Genomic DNA, 17,099 nt, shown 5'->3' with positions numbered 1-17,099 from the left:
TGCCTAGCATGCACAAAGGCCCAGGTTTGATTCCTTGGTACCACACACATACAAAAAAAAGCCAGAGTGGTGCTGAGGCTCAAGTGGTAGAGCTGTATCCTTGAGAAAGCCCAAGGACAGTGCTCAGGCCCTGAGCTCAAGCCCTGGACTGGCAAAGAAAGAAAAATGTGTGAGTATCAGTATGGATACAATTGTTTACAAGTATTTTTATTTGAAATTGGTTGCATCCACGGGTATAGAAATCATGGATAGCAGTTCAATTGTCAGTCAAAGCCACATTGGAAAACTCAGGGAAGCAGGTAGTAAAATTTTTCCTATGATTCCAAAAATGTCACTCAGTGATTGTGTTGTTTGCTAATGGTGCACTAGACTTCAGAGAGCCTCACAAAATGAAGTATTGGAAATCATTTGAGAGAAAATATACTTCAAGTCCTTCCTCAAAGAATGGAGGTAAAATAAATAACAGAGATATTTTCAAATGTTCAAAAATGCAGAATTTGAGTGAATAAATAACTGACAAAGGCATAATAGCTAGATAATCCAAATATATTTTTTATTATATGTAATAGATATTTAAAAGTTGAATAACATCTAAGAGATTACCTTTGCTTTTAAAAATGTAAAATAAAATTGATCTTACATTTAGTTATACATCATTTTGGTTATATTGTTCATAAGACATTGTCTAATATTAACAAGTAATAGTAACTTACAAAATGGAAATTAAAAGGAAATGAAATATGAACATTATATAAAAACTTGAAAACTATATCAAAGAAAACTGATTTATATTTATATCAATTTTGTTAATATCTCCAATTAAATAGTTTAATGTCATCATCCTAAAATTACTTAATTTTAAATGTTACAGACAAAAATTAAGAGTTCTTATATAGTTTAAGCTTACAATAAAACAGAAAATGAAGAATAATGAAGGAAATTAAAAGATTATTCATACTTTGATTACAAAACTGTTCTGTAAGAATGACCTAACAAGTGAACCTAATCTAACTTAACCTAATACATTACATATTCCAACTATAACCTTTCTTCACAAAATAATGTAATGCATGATTATTTTTAGGACTTTAGATCATGAATCCATTCTTACTATTGTTCTATTGTTTTAAGTTTTTTTAAAGTTAGTTCCTAACACAAGCACAGACACACAGCAGTGTTTAAAGTCGCATTATACTCACAGATTTTAGCTTTAAAACCTCAGAATTTTTGAAGCAACATATCATCAGAAAGGAAAACAAAGCTGAAGGAATTTCAAGAATTTGCTTATTGTTTTAGAATCTTTACTTTTTCATCATTGTTTTATGGCTTTAATTTTTTTTACTGCTCCTTGGCACAAGTTCAGCATACAAGATGCATTGTTTCTGAAAGTTTTACTTAAAAATTCTTAACATTTTTCAATTGCTATATCATCATCTACATTTTTGAAAAGCGATTAATGCATATTAAAAATATTTAGTTGATTTACAGGACTTAGAAATTGTTTTGTTTCTTACTATTGTTATTCTTGTGTGTGTATGTGTGTGTGTGTGCATATGTGTGCATGGGTATGTATGTGAGGAAATTTTATATGTTATCTTTAACATAAGGACAAACATAGCTATCTTTTCAGGTGCAGCATATTCAAAAGTTTTACTTACAAGCCTCAATATTTTTAGACCTTCTTTTCATTCCCAAATTATAAGAATTTGTTTTGGGTTTCATTTTTCAAGTGAGTTATTCTTTTGTAGTATTTTAACACTGCTTTTATATCTACTGAACTGGGTGCCAGTTTAGTAGCTTTTATGCATTTTGATCTAAGTTATCATATGAAAATAATAGTGTCTACTAAAATTTTACAGATGTTTCAAAGTGTAAGCTCTAAATATTAGGAGTGTTTTTTAATAAGGTTTTGTTTGGGAGGTTATGGGTTTGGTGGGAGGGTTGTAATTCTTGTTCAACCTAGGTACAATTTTAGCAGATTTCTAGTTGAACTGTGATTGAAATTTTCCTATGACATGGTATGTTTTTTAATTCACAGAGCTATAAAACATAAAATAGTAATGCAAGTCTTAGGAACTAGTTTTGTTTCTCTTTTTTTGGTCTTTTCCATTTTGTAGTTTTTTTTATTTTCTTTGTTTTGAATTATGTATATATATATATTTTTTTCAATTTACTCCCGACCTGGACACTAATTCAGCAGCTGTTAGCTACATTGTGTTCCAAAGTGTAATAGAAGATAGGAAATATAAGTATTCTATACATACACACAATTATTAATGCAAGTTTAACTTTTTGCATTATTAATTTTAAGTGTTTTGCTATAATTACTTTATTTACATGTTTTTTTTCAATTCGCTCCTGACCTAGGCACAAATGTTGCAGCGTTTTGGCTGCATTGTACCCCAAAATTTAATATGGAGATAAATATTTTATACAATCCAGTCCCTCCCCCAAAAAAGAAAATTGGAGTTTTTTTTTATTTTAAAGAATGTGGTATTGTTTACCATTTGTTAATTGACATCTTGTATTTTTACATGATTTTTCATTTCATACCCCCAAGCACACAGGTAGCAGCTTTTTAGCTTAGAAGTTTAGAATGAAAAACATTGTAGTTTAAAAAAGAAAAATATTAAAAACCACCAACATTGGTGGTGATGAATCCATAAATCCTGTTAACTTTTCATTTCTTCTAACCCACATTTATGCAACATTTTTCTGTTGTCAAAATTCACGTTTTGGCAATTTTTTTAAATCTGACACATTCCTTATGAATAATGCTAGATTAAAATATGCTCATATCCTAAAATAAATTCCATGGTAATTCATGAAAGCTATCATGTATCAGTAGTAACACAAATATTTTTTTAAATAAATCCCTGAATTTGTTCTATACTTATAGGCCAAATCCAATTACCAAAATCACAGGAATGGGAATATATTTCAAAAAGTTTTACAGTAATCTCTACAACACTTATATATAGTGTGATACAATGAAATGCCAACTCAGAAAATGAGTCTGGTTCTCTATGTGGGTTGCTGTAATTAGACTTGACCTATAATTACTGAACAAAACAGCATATGTACAATAAATGTCCAAACAAATGGATCTGGCTGTATTTGGTACATTAATGTGTTCTCAGCATCATTAGCTTCAATCATTTTTTTCTTATTTGTAGCATAAGAAAAATCATAGGAGAAACTATATGTGGACCCGAAGACAATTCTCGTACCTAGAAAGTGGATTCTAGCATTAATTCACCACCATTATTTGTTGTTTGATCACTAACTTCTTCTTGAATAGCTGGAAGGGAAGGTTTTGTGGTGAGAGGTGTTTCAGTCTTAAACAGAGACTCCATTCTGATATGGGTGTTAATGTAGAAGGACTTCTGAAAAGACTCAAGGGTAAAGTAATAGATGAAAGGGTCAAAGCAACAATTCAGAGTTGCAAGGCACAAGGTAATTGGGTACATAATCTTTGCAAATCTTTCCAACAAGCAATTAGTAATGGCTTGGGAGCGCACTAAGGCATAGAGGAAGAGAACAGAGTTGTAGGGTACAAAGCATACCACAAACACTGCCATATGTACTGTGATCATCTTCAGCACTTTTTTCTTATTGGTCCCAATTTGTGACAGGGTCGCCGGCTTGCGAAGGGTCCTCAGCACTACGGAGGAGCAGGAAACATTCAATATGAGAGGGATAATGAACCCAACAACTTCAATAAATATCGTGATCTTGGACAGATAGGTCTTCCAGACACGTTTGGAGAAGCCCTCAAAGCAGGTGGTGGTTGCATTGTTGACATTAGTAGTGGAGAACAAAGAGGCTGAGATCCCACCACTGAGGACTAGAATCCAGACTCCAGCACACACAATGGCAGAGTTCCTCCGGGTCCTAATGGTACGAGATCTAAAGGGATAAACAATAGCCAGGAAACGGTCCACACTGATACAGGTTAGGAAAAGCATACTCCCATAGATGTTGGTAAGGAATGCAGTCCCCGAGATCTTGCAGAGGGTGTCACCGAAAGGCCAGTGGCGATTGAAATTGTAAAATATTTTGAAAGGTAGGGTACACACAAAAAGCAAATCAGAGAGGGCCAGATTGGTAATGAAAATAGCCGTCTCGCTTCTCATTTTCATGCGGAAGCAGAAGACAAACAGAGACGCACTGTTGGTGATTAGACCCAGGATGAATACAACACTGTAGACAGCACCATTCAGATTATACTTGAAGGAATCATCAACAATACAAGTATTATTGGCAGTCGCATTGCCCAACCTGGGTCTGAGACTTGAATTTAAATCTTGGAACTGGAAGTCAATGAATCTTCTGTCACCCATGGATTTTGTTTTCAGAAGGCCTGCTAGCTGCAGGGGCAGGCCACTCTCAGATTAGGGACTGACAAGAAATATTTTCCTCCTGTAGAAGATAAGATGGAATGAGTCAAATTTATTTTCCATCTATGAGTTCTGTGACCCAGGGCTTCATACATGCTAGGCAAGCACTCTACCAATAAGCCACATTCCCAGACCCAGAACTGTTTTCCAATGTCTTTTTCTTTTACCTGTTGATATTAGGGCTTGAACTCAAAACCTGGGTGCTGTCCCTGAGCTTTCTTGCTCAAGACTAGCAATCTACCACTTAAGCCAGAGCCCCTTTCTGGCTTTTTGCTGGCTAATTGAAGAAAAGAATCTCAGAGGTTCCTACTGGACTTGGCCTCAAATCAAGATCTGAAACTAGGTACTTCAGGCAGTTCCTGTGTGTGTATATGTGCTGGACCTGGGGCTTGAACTTCGGGACCAGGGCATTACCCTTGAGCTTTTTTTTTCTTCTTCTTCTTCTTCTTCTAGTGCTGTCCTACTTGAGCCACAGCTCTACTTCTGGCTTTTTACTGGTTAGTTGGGGATAAAAGTCTCATGGACTTTTCCTGCCAGAGGTGGTTTTGAACTGCAATCCTCAGCTCTCAACCTCCTGAGTAGCAGACAGTTCCTTTTAACACTTAATCTCGTTTGATCTCTGAAGTTAAACAGGGCTGGGCCTGATTAGTACTTAGATGGGAGTTTGTCTGGGACTACTAGGTGCTATAGGCTTTAAAAAATACACTTCCGCCAGACATGCATTAAGAATCAAAGAGATTGTAGCATAGCAATGCACAGGAACAAGATGTAGGTTACTTAAGAGTCTAGGATTAAATAAAAGTGCACCTGACAAGTAGCATAATGTTAATGCTTTCGAATTTGTATGTCACATTCATAAATTAAAATTCTTTCAAAAGTCAGGATTTATTTGATTCCCACAAAAATATTACAAAGTCAGCAGGACAAAATTATGACCATTTTATGGCAGGAGAAGCTAAGCTAAAGTTACAGAGTTAAAGAATATCAGAATTGGAAAAGATTATAAATAGTATAGTCAAAACTAGAATTCAAGCCAGGTGCAGTGGCTCCTGCCTGTAATCCTCTCTACTCAGGATGCTGAGATCTGAGGATCAATGTTCAAAGCCAGCCCAGGCACAAGAGGATCTGAGACTCTTATCTCCAGATAACCTCTAGAAAACAGAAGTGGGGATTGGCTCAAGGGTAGCGTGGTAGCCTTGAACTGAAGAGCTCAGGGACAACACCTAGGCCCTGGGGTAGGGTGATAGCCTTGAGCTGAAGAGCTCAGGGACAGTGCCCATGTTGAGTTCAAGCCCCACTACACACAAAAAAGCTAGAATTCAGATTGTTTGGTTCTTAACTCACAGTATATCACAGTATTTTCTTGAGAAACAACTCAAACAACCAACTTTTATATTTATAGCAAGTATTTCCCTCCTATAGATTATGGTTCTCTTGCTAACTTTCTCATGCTGGACTCTAAGCATAGGATTTGATGGTTTCATTTTTCCTTTCCTACTGCTTATCCCATCATATATTTCTATGCCTCCAGCATGGTCCTGATCACGAAAGTATTTCTCATTAGACACCAATGAGACATGAGAAATTTATGTGACATGAATGACCCTGCCCTGTTGTGCACACCTGATCTAGTCATTTGCACGTCCTCTGCCTACTACTGCTTAACTGAGTATCTAGGCCAACATGGTGTGAAGGCACATGTAGAAGTCTTCCAAACTTTTTTCTAGGTCACTGGCTGCTATAGGACAGTGACTGCCTTTCAGATATGTTCTGCAATACATTATGGGCAAGTGTTGCTGAATGATTCTTTTCAATGAGGAGGATATGGAATCAAAGTGGTCTTTGTTCCCTAACATATGCAGAGTTTTGTATGATTATATTGTAATATGTGAAAGGCAGTTTTCTGAAGTGATTCTTTCTTCATTCCTTTCCTTCAAAACCCCTAGGAAACAGGTCAATGGGATACTATAGATAATAGAGAAGGGAGTTAAGGAAAACTGCAAGAGATATAAAGGCCTGAAATCACCTCAACCTCTGGTTAGAAACAAAAGCTACTTGGTTTGAGAAATATACCTTCACTCCAAAGAATTAATAATCACATTGTATTAAGAGTTCACAAGTTGAACACCAAAAAGTCCAATTAACAAATGACCTAAATAGATTGTACAGATGATTCTCAAAAGAAGTACAAATGGCAAATAAGTACATGAAGGAATGTTCAACATCCTTAGTCATAAAAAGAAATGCAAATCAAAAGAACACAGCAATTCCATCTTATCCCAATCACAATGACAATCATCAAGAAAACGACAACAAATATGATGAGGATAAAGGCAACAATAGGAATGTAAATTAGTACAACTATTGTAAAAACCAGAATGGTATGGAGATTCCTTAAGAAACTATACACAGGGCCGGGAGTTTGGCCTAGTGGTAGAGTGCTTGCCTAGCATGCACGAAGGCCTGGGTTCGATTCCTCGGTACCCCACATACATAGCAAAAAGCTGGAAGTGGTGCTGAGGCTCAAGTGGTAGAGTGCTGGCCTTGAGAAAGTCGTCCAAGGACAGTGCTCAAGCCCTGAGCCCAAGCCCAGGACTGGCAAAAAAAAAACTATACACAAAATCGCCATATGATCCTGCTATATGACTCTTGGACATATAAATCAATATATAAGAGACACCTGCATAGCCAAGTTTATAGCCACACTACTTGCAATAAAAAAGTTGCCTAAAATCGATTATTGGATAAAGAAAATTTGGTACTCCTTGATGCTGATAGCCCATGCCTATAATTCTAGCTACTCAGGAGGCTGAGATCTGTGGATCTTGGTTCACAGCTAGCCTGGGAAAACAGATCCTAGAGAGTCTTGTTAATTAACTAGAGTTGATTAGACTCTTCTAATTAACTAGCAAAAGGCCAGAAACAGAGGTATGGCTCTAGTGGTTCAGAGTTCACATCCCAATGCCAGCATAAGAGAGCGAGAGAATAGGGGGGTGGGTATCACATTTCTTCCTGGTTATTTCATCTCTAGGACCAGCTTAGTTTTAGCTGAAACAACTCTGACTTGTCCAGCAAACCATAGTAGAATCCCTGACCAAGTAAGTCGAAGAAGAGTTAAGAAAGATAAAAATAGCAAAGGGAAAGCAGTAAAGAGATTAAGAACAGGAGAATGAAGAAAAATAAGGGAAGAGGACCTAAAGACACGATGCATCATCTGATTTGCATCCAGGCATTTGGAGAGAATCCCAGCTCACAGTTCCTCCAATCCCAGCCTCACTAACTTGCTTTATCCTATTCCCTCCATATTTCTCACTATAAAGTCCAAGTTTCCTATATCAAACATAGTTTGCAATCACTGTTTATTTAGGGGCACTGAAACCCATCAGCAAAAACAAGAAGAGCTTGGAAAATCTCAGTTAATGATATTCATTCTTCATTTTGGGAACTGTAGACCAAAGGGTTTTTTGTTGTTGTTGTTATTGTTTTCTTTTTTCTTATCATCAATGGAGTGGTAAACAAAAAAATTAATGCCAGACTTCTCAATTGTCATTTAACTATTTTGAACACCCTATTAGCTATTCATTATCATGGATGCCAATTTTACACTAAGACTACCATTCACATTCAAGGAGAATGTCACTATTCAGCACCAGTGTCTCACCAGGCCAAGATCTAGAAGACCTAGATTCAGCACAGGTAGAAAAATCTACAAGATTCAGCCTCCAATTCATCAGCGAAATATTAGACTGAAGACATCAGTCAAGTGGTACAGCACTGCTCATATCTGCCTTATATAATATGTACTAACAATTAGTTAAGAGAACACTTTCATAATAAAGGATACTCTACCTTTGCCCAGAATCCCTTCAGTCCACCATCCACGCATACAGCTAGCTCAGTTGATGCATTCCAAATAGGTGAGTTGTCTCCCATTTTCCATTGAGTTTATTTCCATGATCACAGTGCTATTGTTTCTTAATTTATATTATTGGAAATTGACAGTGCATAAGCTAACTACATTTATGAAATATATAGTACATTTTAATGCCTTTCATAATATATGTCATACACTTAATGTACTTCATAAGGTACTCTATGTAATATATTATATGCTATGTATTTCTATATATATTCTATATATTTCCTACCTAGTACATTATATGTTATACTAAATATGTCATACATTTCATATCTAGTATATTAGAAATACACACAATGCAGAGTGATTGAATAAGTTGATGGATGTAATCTTCACCTCACTTCCATTTTATATCCTCTGGACCACAGGCAGGCAGTCGGTATAATATGCCCCAGTACCTCTATTCTGGCTGCTTTGAGTAATCAAATCCTGTGGGAGAAAAAGTATCACAGACAAGAAAGCAGTACTGTCTCCCTCCTCAAGAGAGGGCATGGGAAATGGCCACTAAGGCCCTATTCATAGCTCTCCCTTGCTTGAACACAAACCACCTTTGCTGTCTAGCAGGGAGGGTGTGGTGCTAGGACTTAACACGGCATTGCAAGCAAGGAGTTCTATTTCTGACTCAGACACTGGTGCACTCTGTAACTTGGCTATATTGCTTCTCTTCCCTGTATAAACATTACCTCTGAGCCTCACAACTGAGGCTAGGAAGATTCAACAGGCTTCTGAGTAGTTTTATGAGTTTGCCAATATTCGACCCTTCCTAACCACAGAGAAACATTATAGAAGTTTTTCTTTCTCTCAAGTCTGACACAACTAGAAATTCATATCTATCTTTCTGGATACTCTGAAATTCATATTCGCGATTTTTTCTTCTGTTAATGCTTTCTACCTCAACATGTCTTTCATTTCAATCTTACAAACACAATTTACTGAGAACAGAACACTATAGGAGGGGGGGCCCAATGGGGTATTTCCCACATAGTTCTAATTTTAAAAAAGCAGACCAGTATTTAACTGTTAAGCTAATTCTGAAAGAGAACCAAAGCTATTGAAAAAAACAAACTTTTTTCAGATTGTTTCTTTAGACTGAGACATGGTTAGAAACACCACTAGATCGTGGTTATGCAGAATATGGAGGCAAAAGGCCAACACATGAACTTCCAATGAGATGAAGAAAGTGAAGAAATTTGTGAAGAAATCTGCAGCCATTATTTAATTAATCATGAGGGAAGGGGTTTCAGAGTTGGGCTGAGTATGCTCATTGACTAGGACAAGAAAGCAGGTCACTTAGAGGTGGATTTATAAAGGAAACCAAGAAAGGGGTTGGAGGGAAAGAGATGAAAAAATGAGAGAAGGTAAGAAGCTGACGATTAGACCCTAAGTATATTATATACATGAATGAAAATGTCACAGTGAAATCTAAGCTGTTCTTTTTTAAGTAGTCTCCTTAAGATTGGCCATGAATTAAACATTTTCCTGCCTCAGCCTCCTGAATAATGGAAGTATAAGCATACACCACCACGCTGTGAAACAATAAAAATCAAATGTGTGTACAATTTGTATATACTAATAAAATATTTTACAAGAAAAATCAAAATGACAGAAAAAGGAATATGACCCTCTGATTTTTTTAACTGAGCAACATATATGGAACTAATTCAGAAAGTTTTACAATGGTGTCCACTTTTTTGCTGATTTTTTGGTGCCAGAACTTAGGCTTGAACACGGAGCCTAGGTGCTGTACCTGAGCATTTTTGCTTAAGCATAGTGTCACACACTTGAGCTACAACTCCACTTCCAGTTTTGGGGGGGCTTTTGTTTTGCCAGTCCATGGCTTGAACTCAGGGCCCGAGCACTGTCCTTGGGCTTTCCCAAAGCTAGAGTGCTACCACTTGAGCCACAGCACCATTTCTGGCTTTTTCTCTGTGTGTGGTACCGAGGAATCGAACTTGAGTCTTCGTGCATGCTAGACAAGCACTCTATTACTAGGCCAAACTCGGTTTGGTTTTGTGTGGGGGGAGGTGTGCATGCAAGGCAACAACTCTACCACTATGACATGCTTCCAAGCCCCACTTCCAGTTTTTTTTAAGTGTTTAATTGCAGATAAGAGTCTCAGAGAATTTCCTGCCCAGGCTGGCTTCAAACACCAATCCTTAAATCTCAGCTTTCTGAGTGAGTAGGATTACACAAGTGAGCCATCGACACCCTGCCCTTTTGCTGATTTTTCATGATAATGAAATACACCATGTTTGGTGTCTTTGGGGCTCCTGAAGGAAATGGAGTTCACCTTTTGGCCCAATAATGATGAACAAATATTGATTTCACTACACACAATGGTAAAATTTCAAATGACACAATGAAAACAAGATATGACTCCTGGCATGTGTACAATACTCCAGAAGACTAGATTACTTTTGGTCTTCACAGAAAGCACTCCAGAATTCATGGAAGACAAAGCCATGAAAACAGAATATACTCAAGTTTTCCTGCTTTGCTCCATTATTAAAGAAGTTGCAACAAGTCAGAGTACTTCAGAACTTAAGATTGAAAATTAGGAAAGGTGACACAGCCTTCTCTCAGGAGGAAGGGGCAAGATCACCAGTTCCATGCCAGCCTGGGTTACTTAGCAAGAACTTGTCCTTGGCTATAGATACCTAGCAGTAAAATAAACTTAAGAAGTACACTAATGTAACAAACACAGCCAAGGGAAGTAAGTCCAGAATTATGCTCTTTGAATGAGGAGTTGCTCACAGATAAGTTCCCTAAAGGAAATGTAGGCCAAGTCATAGGCACAGGTCACACTTATGCTTGTAGTTCCAATTGATGAGCCTGTGAAGTGTAGTTGATGTTTCCAAAGGATTTTTGAAACACAATCTAATCTATATGAAGGGAAAGATAAGTAAAACTTTCACGGCAGAATGGCACTAGGAAATTGGTATTCATTGGCTGTGTGTGTGTGTGTGTGTGTGTGTGTGTGTGTGTGTGTGTTGCCATTACTGGGGCTTGAACTCAGGACTCTACCTCTTCTTTCCTTCTGGCTTTTGGCTTGTTAATTGTAGCTAATTGTCTCATGGATTTGCCTGCCTGGGTTGGCTTTCAACCTCCTGAGTAGCTAGGATTACAGACATATGCCACCTCTCCACTTGGGTGCTAGAAACATCCTTTATTTTAGGGGTGGTCAATCATGGGGCTTGAACTCTGGGCCTGGTTGCTGTCCCTAAGCTCTTCAGTTCAAGGTTACTGCCCTAGCCCTTGAGGCACAGCCCCACTTCCAGTTTTCTAGTGGTTAATTGGAGATAAGAGTCTCACAGACTTAATGCCAGGGCTGGCTTTGAACCGCAATCCTCAGAGCTCATTCTCGTGAGTATCTAGGATTATAGCATGAGCCACCACACTCGGCTTGAAACATCATTTTTTAAGATATCATTTCTGTATTGAATCTTTCTTATAGCTGTTTTCTCCTCCTTCATTTTTATTTGAGGAAAGCAAGAAATTGTCAGAGATCTCAATCAGATTAGGCCAGATTCTATCATTAGTATCTAATTTGAATTTTTATTTTCACCAAAAAGTACTCCAATGTGCTACTAACCCTTTACCTGATGATGCAATCCAAACTTTAGGGAATAATATTATCTAGTCCTCAATATGATGGAGCCAATGATTGCATCAGATTACTAAAGTAGAATTTTTCCCTAATACCTAGTTACAGAGTAAGACAACTGCAAAGAAATTGCTCAATCTAATATTATGAAATTGTCTAGAATCTTGAGACTCAATATCACATCTCAGCAGAAGCTTCAGCCCTTTGGGGAATATTTTTTGGGTGTTCCTAAAACAGCTCATTTCCAAATTCTGCAAGGCTCCTACATGCCAACTAGGATTCGGCCTTATTCCATTTATCTAAACACATAAACATTTCAGCAATCAGGAAACCAACTCATCTATGTACTTAGGCACTGAACTTGGTAACATGAACAAAAGCATGTCTTGTATCCTTAAATATGTATGTCTGTGAGTAAATACATATAAATGTGTGTGTGTGTGTGTGTGTGTGTGTGTGTGTGTGAAAAGGTGAGTGGGCCAAAGAGTTCATATTCATCTACAGCAACTTTGTCTGAATAAAAACAAACAACACCTCCTTGATTGATTCTGAATCTTTGGATCACATGATCAGTAGTAATTTTGAAGTAACAGTTAGAAAAAATATTGGAGAATAAGAAAACAAGAATTTCGGGGAGAAGTTATTATAAGGATAGTGGTGTTCACCACATTAGTTCAAGCCCAATTTTGGAACAGATTTTAGCTGAGGTTAAGTAATCAATGAACTTTTTGGAGGAACTGTCATTACAGATTACAGATTATCTCCAATTGTAATGTTTTTTTAAGGAATCGAGGGGGTCGGGAGTTTGGCCTAGTGGTAGAGTGTTGCCTAGCATGCACAAAGACCTGGGTTCGATTCTTTGGTACCACATACATAGAAAAAAAGCTAGAAGTGATGCTGAAGCTCAAGTGGTGGAGCTCTAACCTTGAGAAAGTCCAAGGACAGTGCTCAGGCCCTGAGCTCAAGCCCAGGACTCGAAATAAATAAATAAATAAATTAATTAATTAATGGAATCGGTTATAGTAGTGTTCCATAAAGAGTCCTTTTCACTAAAATGGATATATAGATTATATGAAAAAAAAACAAATTACTTCATGATATGATTCAGAATAAATGAAAGAATAAATTGAATTTAAATATTTTGGATTTCATTGAAACAAAATTATAGGTAGCAATTATATTCCCAACCTATACAAGAAGTATTAACTGAAGCATAAAATCCATGAGTCTCTGTAACTTCTAATTATTTTAAATAACTATTAACAGTCAGGTGTCAATGGCTCAATTCTAGAAATAGTAGTTACTCAGGAGGCTGAGATCTGAGTGTTGTAGTTGAAAGCCAGCCAGGGTAAGAAGTCCATGAGACTCTTATCTCCCATTAACCACCCACAAACCAGAAGCAAAGCTGTAGCTCAAATGGTACAACATCAACCTTGAGCAAAAAAGCTCAGAGACAGTACTCAGGCCCTGATTTCTGGCCCCAGAACCAGTAGACACACACACACACACACACACACACACACACACACACACACACACACACACACACACACATACACACACACACACACACACACACGCGCGCGCGCGCCCCCCCCCAGTAACAAAAGGCACAAAAATGCTTCCATACATTAAAAAATCAATGAACAAGGATCTCTTTGGGGGCCTTGAATTACAGTGCTTCTTTTCTTTTTCCTTGGCAACAACTGCTATGATTGGGCAGAGGAAACAGAAGATTGGGACAACAGGTGGGAATGCCATTGCCTTGTTTCTAGCCTGCACTCCCACCCTATTTCCCCTCCCCTCAACTACAGTGACATGAGAGAGCCCTCTATTAGTGGATATTCCTATATTTATTGACAACCATTGTGCCTTTAGCAATGTATGCTAAGCAACCCAATATAGCATGTCTGAAATATCTTCAAATCACAATTCTGCACCAAATACTCATATAAGGTGAGAAAGACACTGCAACAAAAGTCTTACTAATTCCACCTTGTTCATTTAGTGCTGGTACCCAGCTCACCCTTCTTTTGAGCAAAGGTAGCCTAAAACTGAGCAGATTGCTAAATAGTACTTTAATTCTTCTGAACTGATCTATCATGTAATAAGAAATTAAACAAAACCATCCATATAAAATACATTGGTCTCACCTTAATATTAAAGAGAATTGATTTTCACACTCCTCCAGAAAGCAATATTTCTGTAATGAAAGGAATCTTATTTCATTGGTTTGTTAAAGGAAAATACATTTCTCCTATGGCTTTCATAATTGATATTGATTATACAGAAAAATTTTGAACCTTGCAAAGAAATTTTTGTCTCATATATAAAGTATTTTGATATTTTTCATCCTCCATTAATATCTTTCCCTCTGTCCTCTTTGAACTGGAGGTGTGGCTTTGGTACAGTGCCTGCTAGCAAGCATGAGGCCTTCAGGTCCAATTATATTACTTATAAAATAATAATAATAATAATAATAATTAATAATATCAAAGAGTACAAACCCCAAAATGATTAGAGTCTAAGAAAAGTAGGAATTTCAAATATTCAGAAATTTTTATATCTGATAAAAATTCAATGTAGCCACACCTATTCCTATCACTAAACTGTGCAAAAGAAAATCACAGCCCCTTTCTGGGTCTCAGTTTCCCTTCTTCCATCTTTGGCCTTAATTGACAAGACATTCTTCAACTTGACACAGTACTCTCCTCACTGGCTGTTGCCTCCCATCAGTTATTTTTAACTGCTTCCATCTGTCACTACAAAAATCATTTCAATTGCTCAAAGTCAATAATGAGAGTCATTCATTTTTATTGGACTCAAAGAAATGATTGGCTATCACAAATTAACTGAAGCCAGAGGTTAAAACATCCTAAAGCAAGATGTAATTTATGTCAAGAAATCTTCGCAATGCCCTCATTTTCTCCACCCTCTGTTCTGTCAATTCAGCAGTCATATCAAATATAATTGTCTGTTTCTCAACTCTTCAGCCCTCTTCCACGATCAATAACCTGGAACCTCAAAATAAGAAGTTAACAGCATACATCAGATCATCAGTCTACGGAATCAATACGCTAATAACAAACCAACTGCTTATCTACTAAAATGGGAGTCTAGCTTACTAGTGATGCAACCTTCTATGAAGCCAATTTTCAATAGTAATACTCACAAATATATTATAGGTTTTTTTTTCTCTCCTGCTTCAGGAAGCCAATAACATACTGTATATGATGTCACACAGCAAAAAAGACAATGACAACACAATTAGGCCCAGATCAAATCATAGCAAAGGCAAATAGTCTCAATGCCTTCACCCTATTTAATTCAATGAAAATTGAATACATCAGCTTTGGCTAATCTTTGCCTAAGTGATACTGGGAGGCATCTTCCTCAAGCTTTTTATGTTAAAGAGAGTATGCATTATAAAAGGCTGGCCTGATTGTTCCAATGGGGCTTTCATTTCTGTCTTTGATTGGCAGGAGGTGCTTTACAATGTAGATGCCATCAAGTTTCTCAGCTGAACTCATCATTCTTTGAAAGAGTGCAACTTTTATCTACTACAAGGCAAAGGGATTTACAATCTGTTTAGATGGGGTATATGTTTGGAATTTTGTTCTGTGAAATAAACATGTTGCAAAGCTACGGAGATAATTTGGATTGTAAATCATTACTTTTATCTTCATGTTATTCAAAGAAAAAGAAACATTGTATATTTTGGTAAAGTGACAAAATGAATACCAACAAGCTTTGAAATTCTTGAAACTTAGGATTTGTCTGGTCTTTTACCACACAGAAATCATAATAAATACACTGATATTTTTCAACTCCCTAAAAGACACTTTGTTTTTAATTCACACATATCAATTACTGAAATCTTTAACATATTCTGAAAAATCTTAAAAATATTCCGGATATGAGGAAGAAAATCTTAAGCATGTCACATAGTTGACATCAGTATGACAAATAGCAATTAATTTCACATATAACAGCAAATTCTATTTATACCAGAATTCATTTTTCGTTCAAACTTGATCCTTCCTTTATAGGTAAGTTTATGAATTATTCAATATAGCAAATGTCACATTTTCCATAAATCAATTAACAATCAAAGTCATGTTGTGTACAGTTTTACTACAAGAAACCACAACATAATAGAAGCCACATTAGCTCACAATCAATTGTAAACCAAAAGAATAATAAATTTAGCTAGCCAAAAGAATTTCTAAATTGTTCTACTCTGTAATTTTAAAACCAGCTCGTTAGAATAACTGTGTTTACATGAAACAACAACCTAAGAATCCTGTAGCTCTTTCAAAGAAACAATATTATCGCTAACACAATAGAAATTCTTGTTTTGGTTACTTTATCCTCTTCCTTCTTTTTCTTTTCTTTTTGTTTTCTTTTTTCTTTTTACCATTCAACACAATGATCCTTGTTCATCACTTCAGAGCTGAAATCTAGCTTCTTTCCCAAACATTCAAAGCATCAGTGTTTCCCCGTGAAGTTTGTTACGCCATCCCCCCACCCCCAAATACCCAAATCAAATCTTTCTCAAAAGAGACTTACCCCAAGTAAGAATGTGTTAGATGAGAGAGTGTGCGCATGCCTGCAGACAATTAGCTAATAAACATGTAAACGGGCAACTCGCACTTTGGTAGTGCATATTTCTATCTACTTAAAAAAAAAAAACAGGGAAAGGTTAGCCAAGCCCAAAGGAGCAGACTCCGGGCTGCCGCAGCTTCTTACAGCAAACCGCTCATTCTGAAAATGTGAGCTTATTTACATTGATCTCTTTCCCTTTGTTAAGAATTGGCTCTCTTGAAGGCTGTAACCGGCATGCCTTTAACAAACAGGACACAAGAAAAGGCCCAAAGTCCGTTCTGGAGCCGAGGGCCGGGGAAACTCTTGGGGGTCTCAATAGGAAATGCTTTTCATTGGATAAGGAGGCATTATTAGGAGCCGAGATCCCGCCCAATCCCCTGTGCTCCATCGTTCCCTTAGTCACCAATCACTGGACTGAAGAAGTTTTTCCTTAAAGAGCATTGCCCAGGAAAAGCAGTTTCACAGTCAAGAATTAGTGGCTTAAGTGCCACTTGACAATATAAAAAGTGTCCTGCCTGACCAATTAATTCACGGAGAAAGCCTGTGTGCCTGTCTTTGCTACAAGACCACT

The 17,099-nt window shown here is 37.0% G+C and overlaps 1 protein-coding gene across 3 annotated transcripts; it reads right to left on the bottom strand.

Moving 5' to 3' along the window:
* Window positions 1–841: 841 nt before the first annotated feature.
* On the bottom strand, window positions 842–16,773 carry Lpar4 (lysophosphatidic acid receptor 4). 3 transcript variants are annotated; one of them, XM_090326213.1, is made up of 3 exons: window positions 16,493–16,773; window positions 14,077–14,126; window positions 842–4,422 (listed from the first exon to the last, which is right to left on the bottom strand). In XM_090326213.1, exon 3 carries the CDS (start codon window positions 4,341–4,343, stop codon window positions 3,231–3,233), a length of 1,113 nt encoding a protein of 370 aa, XP_090182339.1. In that variant the 5' UTR covers window positions 4,344–4,422; window positions 14,077–14,126; window positions 16,493–16,773; the 3' UTR covers window positions 842–3,230. The 3 variants fall into 3 exon arrangements, with proteins under 3 accessions (XP_090182339.1, XP_090182340.1, XP_090182341.1); XM_090326214.1 differs by lacking the exon at window positions 16,493–16,773 and adding an exon at window positions 15,096–15,136; XM_090326215.1 differs by lacking the exon at window positions 14,077–14,126.
* Window positions 16,774–17,099: the final 326 nt, after the last annotated feature.

This window comes from Megascapheus bottae, chromosome X (genome assembly GCF_031878675.1).
Source record: "Megascapheus bottae isolate mThoBot1 chromosome X, mThoBot2.hap1, whole genome shotgun sequence".
NCBI classification, from domain to species: domain Eukaryota; kingdom Metazoa; phylum Chordata; class Mammalia; order Rodentia; family Geomyidae; genus Megascapheus; species Megascapheus bottae.
This window is presented reverse-complemented; position numbering and strand designations above follow the sequence as displayed.

Bases quoted from the DNA above. Each gene is read 5' to 3' on its own strand.
- Lpar4 (XM_090326213.1), bottom strand. From the start codon at position 4,343: ATGGGTGACAGAAGATTCATTGACTTCCAGTTCCAAGATTTAAATTCA.